The sequence below is a fragment of the Nycticebus coucang genome, chromosome X (assembly GCF_027406575.1).
Source record: "Nycticebus coucang isolate mNycCou1 chromosome X, mNycCou1.pri, whole genome shotgun sequence".
Lineage (NCBI taxonomy): Eukaryota > Metazoa > Chordata > Mammalia > Primates > Lorisidae > Nycticebus > Nycticebus coucang.
This window is the reverse complement of record NC_069804.1, coordinates 134,823,832-134,845,082: the sequence shown is the minus strand read 5'-3', so window position 1 is coordinate 134,845,082 and position 21,251 is coordinate 134,823,832. Positions and strand designations below refer to the sequence as shown.

Genomic DNA, 21,251 nt, shown 5'->3' with positions numbered 1-21,251 from the left:
GAAAAATGGAAAAGGCACTGAAGGAGTTCATAATTTAAGGAAGAGAGATGAGATGTGTCATCATGCTAATCGAGTGGGGAGGTGTTGGAAACAAGTCCTTTGGAAAGGTGGTTACTATTCAACTTCAAAACTTTTGATCTTCTTCAGGTGCATTGGTGGATCAGGCAGTCTTTGAAGAACTTATCAGAGATCACCTCCCTCAGTTGACAGACCGCATGACTGATATGACATTCTTTTCCTCAGTTTCTCTCTCATGGTTTCTCACACTTTTTATTAGTGTGCTACCTATTGAAAGTGCAGTGAATGTGGTAGACTGTTTCTTCTATGATGGAATAAAGGCCATTTTGCAACTGGGATTGGCAATACTTGACTATAATTTAGACAAACTGCTGACATGTAAAGATGATGCTGAAGCCGTGACAACTTTAAACAGGTATCGTAAGAATCATAACATTTTAATCTGGAGAGAATCGGAATGATTATGTTGTTCAGCCCGCTTATTTTTCAGAGGAAACTGAGCCTTAGAAACTTCAATTTGCCTAGGGTCACAAAGCTAGTTGAATCAACGAGCTAGGCCTAAAGTCCAGTCCTCTTTCTCCAAGTAGAATATAACATAAGTAAATCACTTTGAAGTGAACCATTAGGTTATTTACATATGTACACTAACATTGCTGATGTAGTATGCTGGAACTTCCATAGTACTAGTTTGAGCTCTAAAGAATCTTTCTGTAAAAGTAATTTGAGGGAGGAAAAGGGTAGTTAATAATGTTAAATATCCAGTGGGAGAAATTGTTCTGGTTTCTATGTGTTTTCAGTCAGGGAGGTTGAATTTTATTTAATTTTTATTTTTTTATTTTGAATTATTGTGGATGCATAATAATTATATGTATTTATGGGGCACATGTGATGTTCTGATGTATAATAATCAAATTAGGATAATTGGAATATCCATCACCTCGAACATTTATTATTTGTGTTAGAAACATCCCAATTCTAGTCTTTTAGTTATTTTAAAGTATACTATAACTTACTGTTGACTGTAGTCACTCTGTTGTGCTATCAGATATTGTTCCTTGTGTCGAAGTATATTTTTGCATCTATTACCCCTTCCCGCTTGATCCCCCTTCTTCTCCAGATAGGGGAACTTTATTTTCCTAGTAGCTTTTGTATGAATGCTCTTTTGTATTGGAAAAGTGTATTGTGTGTGTGTGTGTGCACATGTTTGTGTATGTTGAATATTTAAATGGGCAGCTATTATAATGCTACATCAAATTGCGTTATGTACAGAATAAAATACAACTGCCTCACTCTGGCATTCAGAACTCTGTGATAAGGTCTAAATGTACCTTCCTTTACTTATTTCCCCTTACATGCCTGTATATATATCCTATATTCCATTCTTTCTGGTCTGTGTGGTATTTGCTGAGTTCTCTCTGAGCCTGTTTGCTTTCTTCATGCTCTCCTTCCCCTCCCCAGAATGACTTTTTGACCATCCCATTCCTCCCACTCATTTCCTCCTAATTCCCAACCATCTATAAATTCTACTTCTTCATAAGACCTTCTCATGTCCTTAGTTGAAATTAACCTATAACTAACTAGGGAGACATTAGCTGTCATTTTCTCTGCCTTAATAATTTTAGTTCCACTAATTCTTGTATTGCTATCACTTTGGATTAGGTTCTTTGAAAATGTCACTAATAAGGATAGCCCACTGCCTTCAAGTGTTCAGCAGAGTTCAAATGTGAGTGATGAAAAAAGCAGTCATACTAAAGTGGATATTACAGATTTGATTAGAGAGTCAAATGAGGTAAGTATTTTTATACATAACTCTATCATATAGCATATTTAAAGTGAATGATACTATAGTTATAGCTCTAGTGGTCTATTAAGAGTAAAATAATAACACAAGTAAAGATACAATTGGAAAAGCAACTTCACTTTTAAAATGAGTTGTATAACCTTTCTCCCTCATTTTGCTTTTTATTAAATAAAACTAAATTCACTTGCTTTCACAGATAATGACCACTTTTAAATATATCTCACTATGTAAAAAGGTGAATTATTTTCTCTTCTTATTAATCTCTTCTTAGAGACTAAGAATTTTACCAAGTGTTCTCGTACTTAGTCTAGACACATAGTAGATGGAATTATCTGCAGTGAATATGTAATTGAAACATGGGAGGTGGAAATTTGCAAAATCACCAACAAGTCAGGAAAACAGCTGAAAATAGAACCAAGGCCTCTGAGAATTGAATCTGATGAATGGAATTGTGAGAGAAGTGGATTTTTATTATGAATGAATATCCACTGAAATCATATTTCTTTCAGAAATATGGTAATATTCGCTGTGAAGATATACGCAGTATGCGCTGTAGAAATAGGTTGTATGTGATACAGACTCTAGAGGAAACGACCAAGCAGAATGTGGTAAGTCTTAATGCACCATAATATTGATCTTCTATAATTTGTTTAACTATTCCCTATTAAAGTACATTTAATAATGTCTCCCCTTTTTTCTGCTCTCACAAATAATACTTTATATAAACATCCTTGTATATAGTCTTTGTGAGAGTATTTCTGTAAGATATATTCCTGGAGGTGGAAGCTGGTTAAAGGGTATGTCCATTTAAAATCTGACAGGTCCTGCCAGATTATCCTCCAAAAGATTTGTACTAAATTATAATCAAACCAACAATGTATAAAGCATTATAAAAGTGATCCATGTAACCAAAAATATTTGTCCCTATAATGCTTTAAAATTTAAGCAAAAACAATTTACCCTAAAAATAAATAGATAGACCAACCCAAGGAACTATGGGGGCTGGTTCTCCCCCTACAGGGAGAACTAGCCCCTACTCTTTGTCTGTGGAGTAGATTTTTTTTTTTTTTTTTTTTTTTTTTTTTTTGCAGTTTTTGGCCAGGGCTGGGTTTGAACCTGCCACCTCTGGTATATAGGGCTGGCACCCTACTCCTTGAGCCACAGGCGCCGCCGGAGTAGATTTTTTTATACTTCAATAAATTTCACTTTCACTTAAAAAAAAGTGCCCTTTTCCCCACGTTCTCCCTAACACCAGATATTAAAAATCTTCAATTTGTGTTAATTTGATAGATAAAAATCAAATCTCATTTCACCAACAATATATGGGGGTTTTTTGTTTTTTTTGGTGTACTGTATTGTATTATATTTTTGAGACAAGGTCTCTCTTTGTCATCTAGGCTAGGGTGCAGTGGTATTGTCATAGCTCACTGCAACCTCAGATTCCTGGGCTCAAACAATTCTCCTGCCTCAGCCTTTTGAGTATCTGGGACCACAGGCACACACTACCACACCTAGCTAATTTTTTTTTTTTTTTTTTTTTGTAGAGACAGAGTCTCACTTTATGGCCCTCGGTAGAGTGCCGTGGCCTCACACAGCTCACAGCAACCTCCAACTCCTGGGCTTAAGCGATTCTCTTGCCTCAGCCTCCCGAGTAGCTGGGACTACAGGCACCCGCCACAACGCCCGGCTATGCCCTAGCTAATTTTTCAATTTTTTTTGTAGAGACCTTGTCTCACTGTTGCTCAAGCTGGTCTCAAACGTGGGCCTCAAGCAGTCCTTCCACTTCAGCCTGCCAGAGTGATAGGATTATAAGCATGGGCCACACCGCCTGACCATTGATTATGTGTGTTATATATTTATTAGTCTTTTTCATTTCTTCTGATTTTTCTGGTCATAGCCTTTGCTCAGTTTCCTATAAGATTGTCTTTTTCTTACTGATTTTTAGGAGCTCTTCAAATATTAGTGGTACTAATTTTTTGTCGTTTATATTTGTTAACCTAGTATTTCCCCCTAGTCTTATTGTTTCTTTTTCTTTATAGTGTCTTTCAGAGTATACAGGTTACAAACTTTTGTGTCTTTCTCTTTTTTTCTTTCATCATGTCTGGGTTTCATATCAAGCTTAGTAAGGCTTTCCCTATTTAAAATTATGTAATTTATAAAAATATATTCTCATCATGTTATAGTACTATGGACTTAAAGTGCTGCTTTTTTGAAATGTTTCAAACTTTGATATACCTAGAGTATGATGTGAGACAGGGTTTTAATGTTTTTCTTTTTTCCAACCAAAATCATTCATTGTCCGAAGACTATTAAATAGTCTTACTGTACTCTACTTTTCTCATATGCTAAATTCTTTTTTTTTTTTTTTTTTTTTGTAGAGACAGAGTCTCACTTTATGGCCCTCTGTAGAGTGCTGTGGCCTCACACAGCTCACAGCAACCTCCAACTCCTGGGTTTAAGCGATTTTTCTTGCCTCAGCCTCCCGAGTAGCTGGGACTACAGGCACCCGCCACAACGCCCGGCTATTTTTTGGTTGCAGTTTGGCCGGGGCCGGGTTTGAACCCGCCACCCTCGGTATATGGGGCCGGTGCCTTACCGACTGAGCCACCGGTGCTGCCCCACATATGCTAAATTCTTATAGCTATACATTGGCTTTATTTCTGAACTTTTTCTGTTACTATAATAGTACCACACTGTTTAAATTACTGTAGCTTTGTCCATTTTGGAATCGGGTAAGGCTTTAAAATTCCTTTATTTTATTTTATTTTTTTAATTTGTATTTATATATTTATTTTTTGTGCAGTTTTTGGCTGGGACTGGGTTTGAACCTGCCACCTCTGGCATATGGGGCTGGTGCCCCACTCCTTTGAACTACAGGCGCCACCCTTAAAATTCCTTTTTAATATCCATTTTAATGATTTGCCTTTTTAAATGTCCTTTAGCAAACATTTATAATTTTTATCATGTAGGTCTTACACATTTCTTAATAGTTTTCTTTTATGCCTATATATAATATTTCATAGGTTTGCTGCCAACATAAGATCATTGCACATTCTAATTATTGTTGTATATGTAAAAGCTGTTGATTTGGATATATTGCATTTCTGAGTGGCCACATTAATTGTAATAATTTTTCAGTTGACTTTTTCATAATTTCTGAATAGGCAAACATATCATTTCCAGTCTTAGAATTTAACCCTTTCTAATATTGATACCTCTTTTCTTTTTGTGTGTATTATTGTATTGGGTAGGATTTTCAGAGAAATACAGAAGAACAGCAATAGAAACAGGTTTTCCTTGCATTATTCCTGAATTTAATAGAAATGTCTTTAGTATTTTATTGTAGTTAATTTCTGAAGGATGTCCTTTATCGAATTACACAAGTTTTACTCAGTTTATGGGTTGAGAGCTTTTGGCCATGTTTTTAAAAATTCAAGATTGAAAACTAACTTTAGTTAAATGACTTTTCCGTATCTTGAGATTATGGTTTTTGTTTTGTTTTATTTTTTGAGACACAGTCTCACTGTGTGCTGTGGCGTCACAGATCACAGCAACCTCAAACTTTTGGGCTCAAGCAGTTCTCTCGCCTCAGCCTCCCAAGTAGCTGGGACTACAGGTGCCTGCCACAACGCCCACCTATTTTTTTTGTTGTTGTCATTGTTGTTTAGCTGGCCTGGGCTGAGTTCAAACCTGCTAGCTCCAGTGTACGTGGCCAGCACCCTAACCAGTGAGCTATGGGTGCCAAGCCAGAGAGATTAGATTTTTCAATTTTGTTAATTTAAGTTTTATTAAATAATTCTTTACGCAGAAGACATCTGTTGTATTCTTTTTTATTATTATTATGAAATCATAGCTGTGTACATTAATGCGATCATGGGCATTCTTTTTTTTTAATGGACTTGACACTTTAATGAAGATGGATATCAAACTTGGCTTCCAGTTAGAATTTAAGCAGTTACTATCTTTTTTTTTTTAATCTTAACTTTTTTTTATTAAATCATAACTGTGTACATTAATGCATTTATGGGGTATAGTGTGCTGACATTATATACAATTTGGAATGCTTACATCAAATTGGTTAACATAGCCTTCACCTCACTTAATTATTGTGTTAAGACATTTATACTCTGCTCTTAATAGATTTGACATGTACCCTTGCAGTATGCACCATGGGTGAAGTCCCACCGATTATCTTGAAATGAATCCTATTCAGTCATTTATCCTAATCCTATTTTACATGTATTTAATCCTATTTAGATGTATTCTTTGAATATTCTGTGTTAATAATTTTGCCAAATAGAGTCTTTGCATCTTTATTAAAGTTACATTGGTTTGAAGTTTTCTTCAAATTATTTGTTACCTAAATATTTGAGAAAAGAATCCTGTAAAGCCATCTGAGACTGTTGTCTTTTGGTTGGCTGCCTAAGAAGTCTTGGCATTACTTTTCAGTTCTGTGTATTTTTTTTTTTTTTTGCTTTTTCTGAGTTAATTTTGGTCACTTACATTTTCTTAGAGAATTATCTACTTTGTTTATATTTTTATATATATTGGTGTAAAGCCTATGGAATTTATTCAGCACATATTTAATGATTCTTGCTATGTTCTGGGTACTTAATGACCTCTGTAGCCATGCTTATATTATCCTTTTCTTCTCAACGATGTTGGTGATTTGTTTTATCTCACTTGCCAGAGATTTGTCTATTTCATTTATTTATTTTTTTTTTTTCAGTTAACCAACTCTTTTATTCATTGAATCTGCTGGATTTTTCAAAGTTTCCTGTTTCATTCTGATTTTTTTCATTACCTTTTTAAATTTAAATTACCATTATTGCTTATTCTTCATGGAGTAGAATGAAATTACATATTTTCTAAGCTTGTTAACTCTTGGGTTATGTTTTTTGGCATCAAGAGGGAATGTATATCTGCCAATGCCTTTGACGTGTTTAATGACAATCTCATGATGACTTGACACATTCCTTATGTGACAAGAGAGATTCAGAATGGAATGAGACTTAGAATGCTGTTACTTATATTTATAAACATTATAAACATTACCAAACTGTCCTTTGGTAGTTATTTCTGGGTATGATTAGATGAATGTCAAAGTATGCACATATGTATCAGAGTAGAATCCAAGTGTGGTCTATGTAGACTTTTTTAAAGGGCAAAAATAGCTGCATTTACCTTGATTATTCCTTTAAAAAGTTAAAAATACAATAGAACCTCTTTAAGTTGACCACCAAGGGACTGTAATAAGCTGGTCAACATACAGCCGTGATCAGTATAAGGAACTAGGCCCACTGTACTGATAAACATACATGTGGTGCATATCTAGTCTATGAAAATTAGGTTAACTCCAAGAGGTGATCAATGTAGAGAGATAGTCAACTATGGAGGTTCTGCTGTATTTTCTTCTGATAGAGGGAGACTTAAGTGGATTCAAAGAAAATTTCTGTACTAAAGTATTAAATTCAAAATTGTTTTTAATTTTTTAAGTTGCGTGTTGTATCACAAGATGTGAAAATGAACCTTGAGGAATTGGATGAACTTTATATCATCTTTAAGGTACTGTTGTTCTTCTTTAAATGAAAAATAACACCCTTAGCAGAATTGTATCACAACCACTCTTAAATATTTGTATCTTTATTTTAGCATATGTGTTTTTTCTTAAATCTTCCAAAATTACTTTTTCTGATTTAATGACTTTCCTTTATTATTTTTTTTTGATAGAAAGAGCTCTTTTTATCTTGTTATTGGTGTTTGAGTCTCCCACTGTTGAATCACCATGACCCCAGTCTGCCGTATTTGGAACAGTATCAGATTGACTGCCAGCAGTTCAGAGTGTTATATCACTTATTGAGTCCCTGGGCTCATTCTGCAAACAGAGATTCACTAGCTTTATGGACATTCAGACTGTTGGATGAAAACTCTGACTGCCTTATAAACTTCAAAGAATTCGCCTCTGTAATTGGTAGGATGATGTCTAATTTTATTAAGTAAAAATGCTCCATAAATACTTAGTGCTGCCTGTTATTGCCAGTTTCATCAGATTGTATCACTCTAGGTTACATTGTTTTCAACTTTAGTGATAAATGGGCCTTTTTCCTGTGTTTAGTGTTAAACCTAAGCGTATCGATCACATTTTACTATAACTCTTTCAGAAAAGTAAGCAGTTAGATAGGGATACTTTATTTTTTTGTTTTTGTTTTTTGTTTTGAGACAGAGTCTCACTTTCTCACTCTCGGTAGAGTGCTCTGGTGTCATAGCTCACAGCAACCTCATATTGTTGGATTCAGGTGATTCTCTTGCCTCAGCCTCTCGAGTAGCTCCCACTATAGGCACCCACTACGATGCCCAGCTATTTTTTAAGAGATGGAGTCTCGCTCTTGCTCAAGCTGGTCTTGAACTTGTGAGCTCAAGCAATCCACCTGCCTCGGCCTCCCAGAGTGCTAGGATTACAGGTGTGAGCCACCATACCCAGCCCTAGATGGGGATGTTTTAAGAGTTACAAAGAAAGAGAATGTCTTGATTTCCCTACACTCAGATGCATGGATGCTATAAAAGGACATTCCTCTTCAGTAAAAATCTGACCACATGGCCTAGAAAAGTGGTAGAGAAATACTCAACAAATATGTTGTTCTACAGGTAGTCAATATGTTGTACCTTTAGATACTGTTCTTTGCTTTTCCAGATACTCAGCATGCTTTCTTATTATGGGTTGCTCTTTAAAGAGCAGTTCTCCCTTCAAATGAGGTATAAGGCCTCATTCAAAGGAAAAAACAATCCGAGGTTGGGGGAAAGGAGATAGACGGGAGAGCATTTTATCCCTTTGTTAAAGAGATTTTGCTTATACACTTGAAAAAGAGAATCTGGCTGACTGGGTGGTTGTTTAACTGTTGGCTTAACAGAAGTTTTTTGAGTTCTAATTCATAGCTATATCTTTATCTTAATTTCTGTTGCTGGAGTTGGCTAAATGTTCTTTGGATACATGATTATTTGTGATTAAATTTTATTGAACAGACATAATGTACAATGGAAGTTTTACTGAGAAGCTTAAGCTGCTCTTTAAGCTGCATATTCCTCCAGGTAAGAGTTTAACAGTCTTTAATGATGTATAGCAGGAATTGATTCCATTTTAACATAATTTTCAATATGATAGAAGTTGCTTGAGGATCATTGTGATCCTCAAGTCATATTACCACTACTTTTGCTTATATAGATAAAGTGAAATCTGTGGAAGAGATTCTGTGTAACAGATAAGTCTGTAAGTTTCTTTCCTATTAGTGGTCAAGCAATTTATTGATACTTGGTTTGTAAGAATATTAGGGAGGCGCCTGTGGCTCAAGGAGTAGGGCACCAGCCCCAGATGCTGGAGGTGGTGGGTTCAAATCCAGCCTCAGCCAAAAACTGCAAAAAAAAAAAAAAGGAAAAAAAAAGAATATTAATATATAGGGTGGTGCCTGTGGCTCAAGGAGTAGAGCACTGGCCCCATATACTGGAGGTGGCGGGTTCAAACCCAGCCCCAGCCCAAAACTGCAAAAAAAAAAAAGAATATATATCATTCAAATATTGGCATAATGTTGAATTGTTGTTAGAATAGAAATTAACTTTAAACAGACTGCCAAACTTGTAAAATTCTAATAATTATTCAGAATAATGGGACCAGCAAGCAGGGATATTAAATATTTAGAAAAGGAAGCAAAATAAAAGCTAGCATTTATTGAGCACTTGCTTTGTTAAGACGTTTACTTTACATACATTATTTTATTTAATCCTCACATTATCCCTAAAAGGTGGTATTATTCTTCCAATTTTCATGATAAGGAAAGTGAGAGTTGGAAAGATTAAATGATTTGCCCATGATCACATAGCTAACAAATTGTATAGCTAGGATTCAAACTGAGGTCTAGCTGACTCCAAGGTTCATGTTTCTTTCTGTTCTATCATCCTCTCAAATTTATCACACCATTCTATTTAATAGTTTATTTAAATTTTTCCCATTAACCTTAAGAGGCTTCAAAGCCCTGATCCCTACTTTGAGAAAATAGCCAGGCTACGCTGAAGGAACTTTGCAAAAAGCACCTTTTAACTTAGTTAGGATTATTTCCAAAAACAAATGGTACCTCAAAAAATTTTTAAAACTATATAGGGATCCCCTTTATTTATTTTTGTTTTTACATCATACCTCACAGCAACCTCAAACTCTTGGGCTCAAGAGACCCTCTTGCTTCAGCCTCCTGAGTAGCTGGGACTACAGGTGTCCACCACAACACCCGGCTAGTTTTTCTATTTTTAGTAGAGAGACAGGAGTCTCACTCTTGTTCAGGCTGTTCTTGAACTCCTGAGTTTAAGCCATCCTCCTGCCTTAGCCTCCCAAAGTACTAGGATTACAGGCTTCCACCACGCCTGTCCTTGGGGGATCCCTTTTAAACTCTTATCAGAATATCCAAGAAACATTCTTTACTAGACCAGCAAGCTAAAAATATCTTTAACCCTTGAGGGTGGCACCTATGGCTCAGTGGGTAGGGTGCCGGTCCCATATACCAAGGGTGGTGGGTTCGAACCCAGCCCCGGCCAAACTGCAACAAAAAATAGCTAGGTGTTGCGGCGGGTACCTGTAGTCCCAGCTACTTGGGAGGCTGAGGCAAGAGAATTGCCTAAGCCCAGGATTTGGAGGTTGCTGTGAGCTGTAATGCCACGGCACTCTACCGAGGGCAACAAAATAAAACTCTATCTCCAAAATATATATATATATATACATATATATATATATATATAATCTTTAACCCTTTATATACTCAAATCACAAACATAGCATTAAAAACAAAAGACAAGGGCGGCGCCTGTGGCTCAGTCGGTAAGGTGCCGGCCCCATATACCGAGGGTGGCGGGTTCAAACCCGGCCTCGGCTGAACTGCAACCAAAAAATAGCTGGGCGTTGTGGCGGGCGCCTGTAGTCCCAGCTATTTGGGAGGCTGAGGCAAGAGAATCGCTTAAGCCCAGGAGTTGGAGGTTGCTGTGAGCTGTGTGATGCCATGGCACTCTACCGAGGGCGGTACAGTGAGACTCTGTCTCTACAAAAAAAAAAGACAAACAACCTAATAATTTAATTATAAAACTTTATATTGTCAAGTCAGGTTGCTGTTAAAATGTTTACTATTGTCATTGAATATGCTTTTAGTAGATCAAAAATAGGAAAAACATGTCTTTATTAAAGCACTGGTAGGAAGTAAAGCAGTACACTCAACTTCATGTTTCCCTTATTAGTGAGGAAGTTTAAATGGCAGAGTTTCACATTTTCAGAGATTTCCAAATACTAGATTTTCTTATTTCAACTTGTAACAGTTCTCAGAAAACAATTAAAAATTTGTTGGAGAAATAACAGAACTCCGAGTGATGAAGCATTTTTTGTTATTTACTATACTGTAGAGTAGTACCACTTCCACATTCCTTCACTTCCATCTTTCTTACACAGAAATCCTTTGTTGGGCAGCACCTGTGGCTCAAAGGGGTGGGGTGCTGGTCCCATATGCCGGAGGTGGTAGGTTCAAACCCAGCCCCGGCCAAAAAAAAAAAAAAAAAGAAATCCTTTGTTTAACTCCTTGCTCCCTTATTTACCTGACCCATTATGAACCCAATTTCTGTGCTTCATTGTTAGTAAATGTAATTTGGGTTATATGTTTTCAGCTTACACTGAAGTGAAATCTGAGGACCCTTCAAAAGGAGATGAACTTTCCCAGGAAGAATTACTTTATTTAAGTCAACTCCATGGTAAATATCTGTTCTAAAGTTTAACTGTATTGATTATTAGTCACCCATAGAGATCTTCCTGGTTTATATATACTTTACCCACCTACCACTAGTAAAATTTGGGTTCATTTACCTTATACTTCTTTTGTACTACCTTAGTACTTAGCATTGTCCATAAATATCTGACTGATTAGCCAAACTTCATTTTAGGGCTTTGATTTATAGAACTTTTCAAAAAGAAAATTAATTTTGTTTCTCTTACACGGCAAAAATATCTAAAATATATTAGACCATTTTCATGCCTGGTAAAATACAGTGAAGACAATAGAATATTTGATTATTGAAGGTCATGGCTATTATTCAAGAAGTGAATACTTACAAATCACTGTAGGTGAAGGAGACAGGGATGAGTCTGTCACCAAGACATAATTTAAAGCGACATGTGCTTATTTTTATGTCTTCTGCTTCATTTTCATAAATATGCAATGTCTTATAAAGGGATGAGTTCTGATCAGTATATGTTGTGGTTAGTATATGTTAAAGTATTTGAACATTAGATTTGAAGGGACCTTACAAATCACCTAGACAAGTCCCTTCATTTTATAGATAAAAGCACTAAGGTGCAAAGAAAAGTGACTTGCCCAAGGTTTCACAATGAGTTACTGTCACAATCAGGGCTTATGGGTCAGTGTTCTGACTTCCAGTATGTAATTTTACTTTCTTGATTAATAAAAGCAATACAATTGTATTTTAAGAAACTAACGAAGAAGAAAATGCTACCCAGAAATAAATACTTAATATTCGGTATACTTCCCTCTAGGATTTTTTTTTTTAATATGGATTTTCCCCCAGGGTTCTTTTTACTAAGAAACTTTTAGAGTACTTTGTCTTCTAATGATAAGGAGGTCAAGTCAGCTAAAATTGGTTTGCTGAATTGAAAAAATAACATGTGCTTATAAGTCTTTATATGAAATAGTTTTACTTTGAATTATATTTTTAAAATATTTTTGAAAATGCAATTGCTCTCTTTTCCTCTAGTTTCTAAGCCTGCAAAAGAGAAGAAAGAAGAATCAGGAAAAAACAGCCCTGAAAAAGGTACTATTATCTAGGAATATCATTTAGTTTAAGTTATTCATTTTAAACACTATTGATTTGTCCTGAGAGCATTTTAAATTCCTTTGTGTTCATTTAATAATTTATTCTTTCTTCTCTTGATATTTAAGTCTTAGAAATTAAGAAAGTATAATAGTAAATGACCCATATTCATTTAAGTATTTTATTTTTAAGTATTCGTAATTACAAAAGTAATAAATTCAGATAGTACATAAATCCTCCTACCTTCACCCAACTGCCCAGAAGTAAAGACTGAAAACATTTTTATCTATATTCTTTCCAGACCTGTTTCTATGTCTAAATAAACGTATGTAGACATCTTTTTTTTAAAAAAAGAAACCTTTCATGATATTGTTCTATAATTTGCTTTTTGATTTTGCAATATGTCATGTCAGAATATTTGGATCTACCTTATTCTTTTTAATAGGTATAGAGTATTTCATTGTTTGGTTTACCACCGTAATTTATCTCAGTAACTAACCCAATACTGATGGACATTAAAATTCTTTCCAGTTATTTCTATAGCCAATTGTACTGCAAAAAAAAGAAAGAAAGAAAGAAATGGGATATATGGCACACCTCCTGGGTGAAGGGCTGAACTACAACTTGGACTTTACCTAACAAATGCAAACAATGCAACCTAATCGTTTGTACCCTTATATCAACTTGAAATAAAAAATATATATATATACTTAACATTTTAGGATAATTTCACAAATTGTTTTTGAGAAAGAGTCTCACTGTCACCTTGGGTAGACTGTTGTGGTGTCATAGCTCACGACAATCTCAAACTCTTGGGCTTAGGAGATCCTCTTGGCTCAGCCTCCTGAGTAGCTGGGACTACAGGTGCCTACCACAATGCCCAGCCAGTTTTTATATCTTTAGTAGAGACAGGATCTCACTCTTACTCAGGTTGGTCTCGAACACCTAGGTTCAAGCAGTCCTCCTGCCTTGGCCTCCCGAAGTTCTGAGATTACAGGCATAAGCCACCATACCTGGCCATGAAGAATAGATGGCTAGTATTTCCACCCTGTTTTTTTCGTTGTTGTTGTTTGTTTGTTTTTTGGGGGTTTGTTGTTTTTTTTGAGGCAGAGTCTCATTTTGTCACCCCAGTTTGAGTGCCGTGGCATCATAGCTTACAGCAACAACCTCAGACTCCTGGGCCCAAGCGATTCTCTTACCTCAGATTTCCAAGTAGCTGGGATTACAGCAGCCTGCCACAACACCCAGCTATTTTTTAGATTCGGGGGTCTTGCTCTAGCTCAGGTCGGTCTTGAACTCGTGAGCTCAGGTGATCTGCCTGCCTCGGCCTCCCAGAATGGTGGGATTACAGGTATGAGCCACCGTGCTCTGCCCTTTTCACCCTGTTTTCAAGAGATCTTAAGTAATAGTTTGAGTCATGTTAATATCACCTTGATTAAACTCACTTGATTAAAGGAACTAATGAATAAGTAGTATTTTGAATTTTTGAAAAAGTACCATTATAAATCATTTTGGTACAATATCTGCATAGTAAGAAGATAATATAGAAGCTTTTTGAAACTTAGTTGTATACATGAGAACAACTACGTGAAATTTGCATGGTCGTATCAGTTTAAATATGTCCTTTCTCTCTCTCTCCCCATACCTTCCCTAGTCCCAACCTTCCCAAAGTAAGTTTTAGTCTAAATGGAAATGGAGAAACTATTGTGAGAGCCAGTGGGTGAAATAAAAGGTTTAACATCAGATCATTTCCTAGAATAAAAGAAATAGAATCTTATATCTAATTGAAATATCTTTCAATCATAGCCTTTTTTTTTTAAGATTTGGGAAAATATGCTGTTCATTACAAAATGGTTTCACTCCTCTCATTCAGGCAAAGGAAAAATTGATGTTCAAGCATATCTAAGTCAATGGCAAGATGAGCTTTTCAAAAAAGAAGAAAACATTAAGGATTTACCAAGAATGAATCAGGTATAGTATATATATATATTTTTTTTTGAAATAGTCTCAGTCTGTCGCCCTGGGTAGAGTGCCATGTCATAGCTCACCAGCAACCTCAAATGATCCTCTTGCCTCAGCCTCCTGAGTAGCTGGGACTATAGGTGCCCGCTACAACACCTGGCTAGTTTTCCTATTTTTAGTAGAGACAGAGTCTTGCTCTTGCTCAGGCTGGTCTCTAAACTCCTGAGCTCAAGCAATCCACTTGCCTCAGCCTCGCAGAGTGGTAGGATTACAGGCATGAGCCACAACACCTGGCCCAGGTATGGTGTTTTCAAAGAGAAAATCCTAGGCTCTTGCTTTTTTGAATGAACGTGGATATAACCCAACTCTAAAATAGCTAATGTGCTAATATAAAAAAATAGTTAAATAATCTATGTATCATCTCCATAAGTTTCAAATGAGTACAGAAGAATGGGAACAAGTTTTTTAATGATACTTTACTTCAAACACTTAGAGTAGTGATTTTCAACCAGTGTGCTGTGAGAGGATCCTAGGTGTGCTGAGAGAAATTTTAGAGATCATTAATTAAATTATTTTTGAAAGAAGTTCAAGGCACAATAAATACATTCTTTTTTTTACTCTTCTTTTTATAACATAGTTTAAGTGTGCTGTGGAAGTATGTTCATTTATTCAGTAAACATTTTTTTTTAGTGCCTACTAGATGCCAAGCCTGATGCTAGTACAGGGAACAAGAAATTACTGAGATAAGTCACAACCTGGTTCCTAATGATCTTATAATATATTTGAACCTGCTCAGGCAACACTAATAACTACTATTGACACAATTTTAAATTCATCTCTTTCTTGTACACTATACAGTCAAAATCTGTTCTTATTTTTTGAAATTAAAATCTGGTTGATCCAGATACTGAAGATGCCTATAACTTTACCAGAATGAGAACTATCAAATAATTTGACAATTGAATAAGTACTTTTAAAAATGATACATTTATTCTAAAATTATTATAAATGAACAGTACTATAGACTAAGGAAGAAAGAAAGAAAACTCAAAACATTTGTTGCAATATATTATTATTATTATTGTATGTATGTTTTCTTTTTGTTCACAAATAACTTTTCTGGTAGAATGGTTGACTTATAGGACTCTTGTGTTGGAATCACGTTTTAAAATTGACAAATATCTTCTAGGAATGTTTATGGATTATGTAGTGGCAATTAGCAAAGCAGTTTATCTCTCCACTTAGGCCCCACCTCAGCCTTTAAAGAGACACATGTCCAAATGTTTTTCTTGGAGCTACTTTTCACTACAGGACAGGACCCAAATCATTATACCCTAAATTTAATTCATCTGACTGAGCTACCCATTCCAACTATTTGAGATGAAGTGGTATTCATTCTTAATCATTTTGTTAAGAATGGTTAATGAGGGGGCGGCGCCTATGGCTCAAGGAGTAGGGTGCCGGTCCCATATGCCGGAGGTGACGGGTTCAAACCCAGCCCCGGCCGAAAATCACAAAAAAAAAAATTAAAAAAAAAGAATGGTTAATGAGGGTGGTACCTGTGGCTCAGTGAGTAGGGCGCCAGCCCCATATACCAAGGGTGGTGGGTTCAAACCTGGCCCCAGCCAAACTGCAACAACAACAAAAAAGAATGGTTAAAATGATTTACATGTAGGGAAATATGGGATTTTGCCTAATTAAAAGTACTCCCTAACATTAAAGTAATGTTGATAGGCAGGAATTAGTGTGGATGTAATGCACTGCTATTGGGCAATAAATGAGAAGAGGACTTAAATTTTCTTCCATGGTTTATACTCATTTTTCTAGAACCAAGATTTATTTGGGGATTAATCATTGGTTCTTTTTTTTTTTTTGTTGTTGTTGTAGAGACAGAGTCTCACTTTATGGCCCTCGGTAGAGTGCTGTGGCCTCACACAGCTCACAGCAACCTCCAACTCCTGGGCTTGAGTGATTCTCTTGCCTCAGCCTCCCGAGTAGCTGGGACTACAGGCACCCGCCACAACGCCCGGCTATTTTTTTTTTTTGGTTGCAGTTTGGCCGGGGCTGGGATCGAACCCGCCACCCTCGGTATATGGGGCCTGCGCCCTACCGACTGAGCCACAGGCGCCGCCCAATCATTGGTTTTTATAACTCCTAGTGTGAAGGTTATATGGCACAAATTCTATATGGAAAAGTAATCACTTCTAAGTTCTCTTTTTTTCCCAAAGTCTAATATTCAAATGTGGTATTTCCAACTTGTGTCTTGTAGTCACAATTTATTCAGTTTTCAAAGACCCTCTATAACTTATTTCATGAAGACCCTGAAGAAGAGTCATTATATCAAGCCATTGCTGTGGTAACCAGCCTGTTGCTGAGAATGGAAGAAGTTGGAAGAAAACTGCATAGCCCTACATCAGCAGCCAAAGGATTCTCTGATACAGTCTGTACTTCTGGAGGACCTAGTGAAAGGAAAACAGAGAGCCACTTGGAGAAAGATCCCTCTTCTCTTAAGGCAGAACCTCAGTGGTCTTTTGCATTTGAACAGATTCTTGCATCTCTCTTGAATGAACCAGCTTTGGTGAGGTTTTTTGAGAAACCTATCAATGTAAAAGCCAAGCTAGAAATTGCAAAAGCCTCTCAGCTATGGGCTAGAACCTAATTGTAAATCTCTTGACAAGAATTGCTTATCATAGACAAGTTTACCAAGATTCCTATAGCTATCAGCTTGATTCCTGGGAGTAGGGTTCAGGGATTTATCTTGTTATCAACATATTTGAAGGCCCAAAAAAAAATATTTAGAAGCACAATACATCATTCCTTTGTGATGATCTCAAATTTTTGATATTCTCAAATACAAATACACTTTTTATATTTCACAAGATCCATAATATCAGGGGAGCATGGAAATGCTACCACCAGAGGGCACCAGCATATCATTTTTAGTAAGGAAATTACTAGCTAGTGTTGCTTTTTACATATGAACTGACTATTTTGAAAAGATGATGTCATGTTTGAGTGTTAATGAGCCTATGTCATATTGAGAAACCCTACTTTCCAAATTGCCTCAGTCCTATTAGAATGCTTTAGAGAATTGGATTCTTAGATCTCTATAGCCTTAATGATCTAGATTGGGACCGTTTGGGATGCTCATTTTCAACTTATTTAACTGAAGTACTATTAACTTTTTTAAGTTAATCTCATCCAGTCTTCTAGTGATAAAATTTTTTAGTAACTTCTGCATTGTTCCCATACGAGTGGTTCAGAAGCTACTAACTCACACTGCTATCTCTGTTACTGATAAAGCAAATCAAGGACTCTAAACTCTAGGCTGATACAATGAAAAACAATATTGGATTTGGATTTAAGCTGGGTGAAGCAAGCCTTCTGAGAAGAGTTAAGAAACAGCTCAATTAAGTATTATATAGGTCTCTCAGACTGAGAAATTAGAGAAATTTTTCTGAGTACTGCTACTTATAGCATTTGTCTCAGACCAATTTATGACTGCTTTGGTTCTAGCTTTAGGTTCTGGATTTTTACCAGTCATGTTTTAATTTACATTAAATAGTAAAGAATAGTTTACATTGAGACTGAATTATTCTATTTATCTGTCAAGCACATACAAGTGTACTTGAATGTAATGATTGCCAAGGTAATGTATAGAATTGCCAGCACCTAGCTAAAACATTTTGACTATCTGATTGAGATATGTCATTTCTGTATACATGTTATTCTACTTTTATGCCCATCATTACAATGACAGTCCATTTGTTCTCACTTTAAAACTAACCAATTAACCAACCACACTTGTCCACTTGTATGCTACATGTATTTCTGACAAGAGCGATTAATTACTTGACTTAGGAAACTGGAGGGGAAATAATCCATTGGAGCTTCTGCCTTCACAAATGACTTTGGGTTTAAGTCATTTGACTTGTCTAGATGTGAAAGAATGGAAGGGCAGGACTCCTTCAGAGTGACCCAAGAAGTTTCCCTTTCTGGGAGGGAATTGCTACAGTCAGCCTTTGGCAAGAAGCCACTGTGAACAAAGCTTAACGCAGAGGGCTTCATTATCACAGGATATGTTATTTTCAGAGGAGTTCAAGAATTTGCAAGTTGAGCCTTCAAAAATTGCATAAATTAAGTTTAGCTAAACATTTAATATTAGTGCCTTTTAAATGACTTGTCAGTCTTGTCTTTTCAAGGAAATTACCACTTAAAGAGATAGTTGGTAAATAAGCATCCACTCTGTTGCTCCAAAATGGTTAGCTGAAATATGTCAACATTTTAGAGCTTAGTTAATAGTTTACTTGAAAAATATCACACATCTGCTATTAAGCAGTGATTGTTACTACAAAACTTCTAGAAACAGTCTATGTTGTGTGTACAGCACTACTATATACACTTTATTGAATATTTTGCCAGTTGTATTTACAAAGAAAGATACTTTTTTTTGCAGTTTTTGGCCGGGGCTAGGTTTGAACCCCGCCACCTCTGGCATATGGGGCCGGCACCCTACTTCTTTGAGCCACAGGTGCCACCCGCAAGATACTTTCTTAAGAGCATATGTTATTCGTTAATATTTGATATGATTTTGAAGTCAGAATAGTGACTATAATCTAGGCTATATTTTAGCCTAGATTAATTAAAATTTAATACTAATACTTAGATTCTTGAGTTGCAAAAAGATTATAAATGCACAGTAAAAGACATTTATTTTCTGAGTCTGCAGGAGAAACAATCTGAACATTATAGTTTTATAGCTGCTGCCTTGTTAAGCAAATGGGTTGTTATTAATATTAAAATCTTATGTAATTGTGTTGAACTGAACCACTGCATTATACTTTATATGTTAAATGTGTTATAAGGTGACTTTACTTTTCTTTATAAAAATAAATACTACAAACCTGTTATATTAAATATGAAAAATAATTTACTTGGGCTTGGCACCTGTAGCTCAGCAGCTAGGGTGCCAGCCACATCAGAGCTGGCAGGTTCGAGCCCAGCTGGGGCCTGCCAAACGACAATGACAAGTACAACCAAAAAATAGCCGGATGTGTGGTGAGTGCCTATAGTCCCAGCTACTTGGGAGGCTGAGGCAAGAGAATCGCTTAAGCCCCAGAGTTTGAGGTTGCTGTGAGCTGTGACGCCATGGCACTCTACCTACCAAGAGCAATATAGTGAGACTCTGTCTCAAAAAAAAAAAAAATAGTTTACTTAAAGATATAAATATTATTTACTATAATATGCTTTTATTTACACTTAACTCAGATATCACTTGAGGGTTTTCTTCCTGTATCAGTTAGGATTCAGTTGCAGAGAACAGAATACACTTTAATTATTTCAGATAGGAAAAAATTTATTATTGGATATTAAATGGCTTACATGATTATCAGGAGGACTGACTAAATCGAACTTTCAAGAACAACTTCCAAAGCCATACCACTACCAGGTCACCAAAGGAGTTGCTAACTCTTCAACGATTAGGAAACTGCTGCTTCCTACTGCCATAATAAAAAGCCATCACTACTGCTGCTCCCGCTGGAGCCATGCTGCACCTGCTGTCATTTATGTAATCAGTGAAACAGATGCCATTACCCTGACTCAGCACTCACAAGCTCGTGACTAAGTTGCAATAGAACAGCCATAGGTCTATCTTCACAACCATGTTTACCAGCAGAAATGACAGAAGCATAGTCCCCACCTTGCTTCTGTCATTTATGTCTTACATGTGTGCATCTAATTGGTCTGTAATTAATCCAGAATCCTAGTTACAAAGGAATCTGGGAAATGTACTTTCAGCTTTTTAGCCTCTGCAGTATAGGAAAGTACACTAAGATGGTGGAAAGCACATTGAAGTATTTATTTTCTGTTGGCTACATACCAGATTATAACACACATTTATAACCTCATCACTTCAGTTGAGTCAGGTCTCGGGCTCTGCTTAGTACCTCACAAGGGTGCAACCGAGGCAACAGTTGGGCTGGTTCTCATATAGGGCATCAACACAGGAAGAACCCAGTTCCAAGCTCACTCAGGCTGTTTGCAGAATTCCTTTACTTCTGGTTGTGCTCCTTATGGGAGTACGAGCTTATTGCTGATAGTCAGCCGGAGGCCACGCTCAGTTTCTAGAGGCTTCACTTAGTTCCTAGCAGCTTCCCTCAGCTTCTACAGGCCACGTAACGTTCCTTGTCACAGAGGCTTCCCCCAAATGGGCACCTACTTCATCAACCCAGCAAGAAGAATCTAAATCAAGTTTGCTAGCAAGAATATAATTACAGCAGTAACATTCCATCCTCTGCCGTGTTGTGTTGGTTAAAAGCAACTAAAAGGTCCTGCCCCCACTCAAGGGGAGAGGATTATATTGGTACAAAGGCATGGACATCAGGAGGCAGATACCGTGAGGTGTGCTCCACAGGGTCTTGGAGTCTGTCTACTCCAAGTACCAATCCATGTTATTCACCTCTTTTTATCATGCAACACACACTTCTTCCCATGTTTCTAAATAACAGCTGATAGCAACAACAGCATGATGTCACCTGTCATAATATAAATCTCCCTCATACAAAAGTGCACTAATCTCTGCTCAAGAAAGATCCAAGTTTCTATCAGTTACTTGGCTCCATCC

At 36.5% G+C, this 21,251-nt stretch overlaps 1 protein-coding gene across 2 annotated transcripts in view; it reads left to right on the top strand.

The window, feature by feature from the left end:
• The window catches only part of TBC1D8B (TBC1 domain family member 8B), a 73,782-nt gene extending 54,245 nt beyond the window's left edge, over window positions 1–19,537 (top strand). For both annotated transcript variants that reach the window (XM_053580290.1, XM_053580291.1), the window contains 10 exons: window positions 148–433; window positions 1,678–1,807; window positions 2,329–2,427; window positions 7,316–7,384; window positions 7,550–7,790; window positions 8,840–8,905; window positions 11,507–11,590; window positions 12,608–12,664; window positions 14,538–14,635; window positions 16,896–19,537. In XM_053580290.1, the coding sequence (XP_053436265.1) occupies window positions 148–433; window positions 1,678–1,807; window positions 2,329–2,427; window positions 7,316–7,384; window positions 7,550–7,790; window positions 8,840–8,905; window positions 11,507–11,590; window positions 12,608–12,664; window positions 14,538–14,635; window positions 16,896–17,285 (1,520 nt within the window). In that variant the 3' untranslated portion in view covers window positions 17,286–19,537. The remainder of the gene's footprint in view (window positions 1–147; window positions 434–1,677; window positions 1,808–2,328; window positions 2,428–7,315; window positions 7,385–7,549; window positions 7,791–8,839; window positions 8,906–11,506; window positions 11,591–12,607; window positions 12,665–14,537; window positions 14,636–16,895) is intronic.
• Window positions 19,538–21,251: the final 1,714 nt, after the last annotated feature.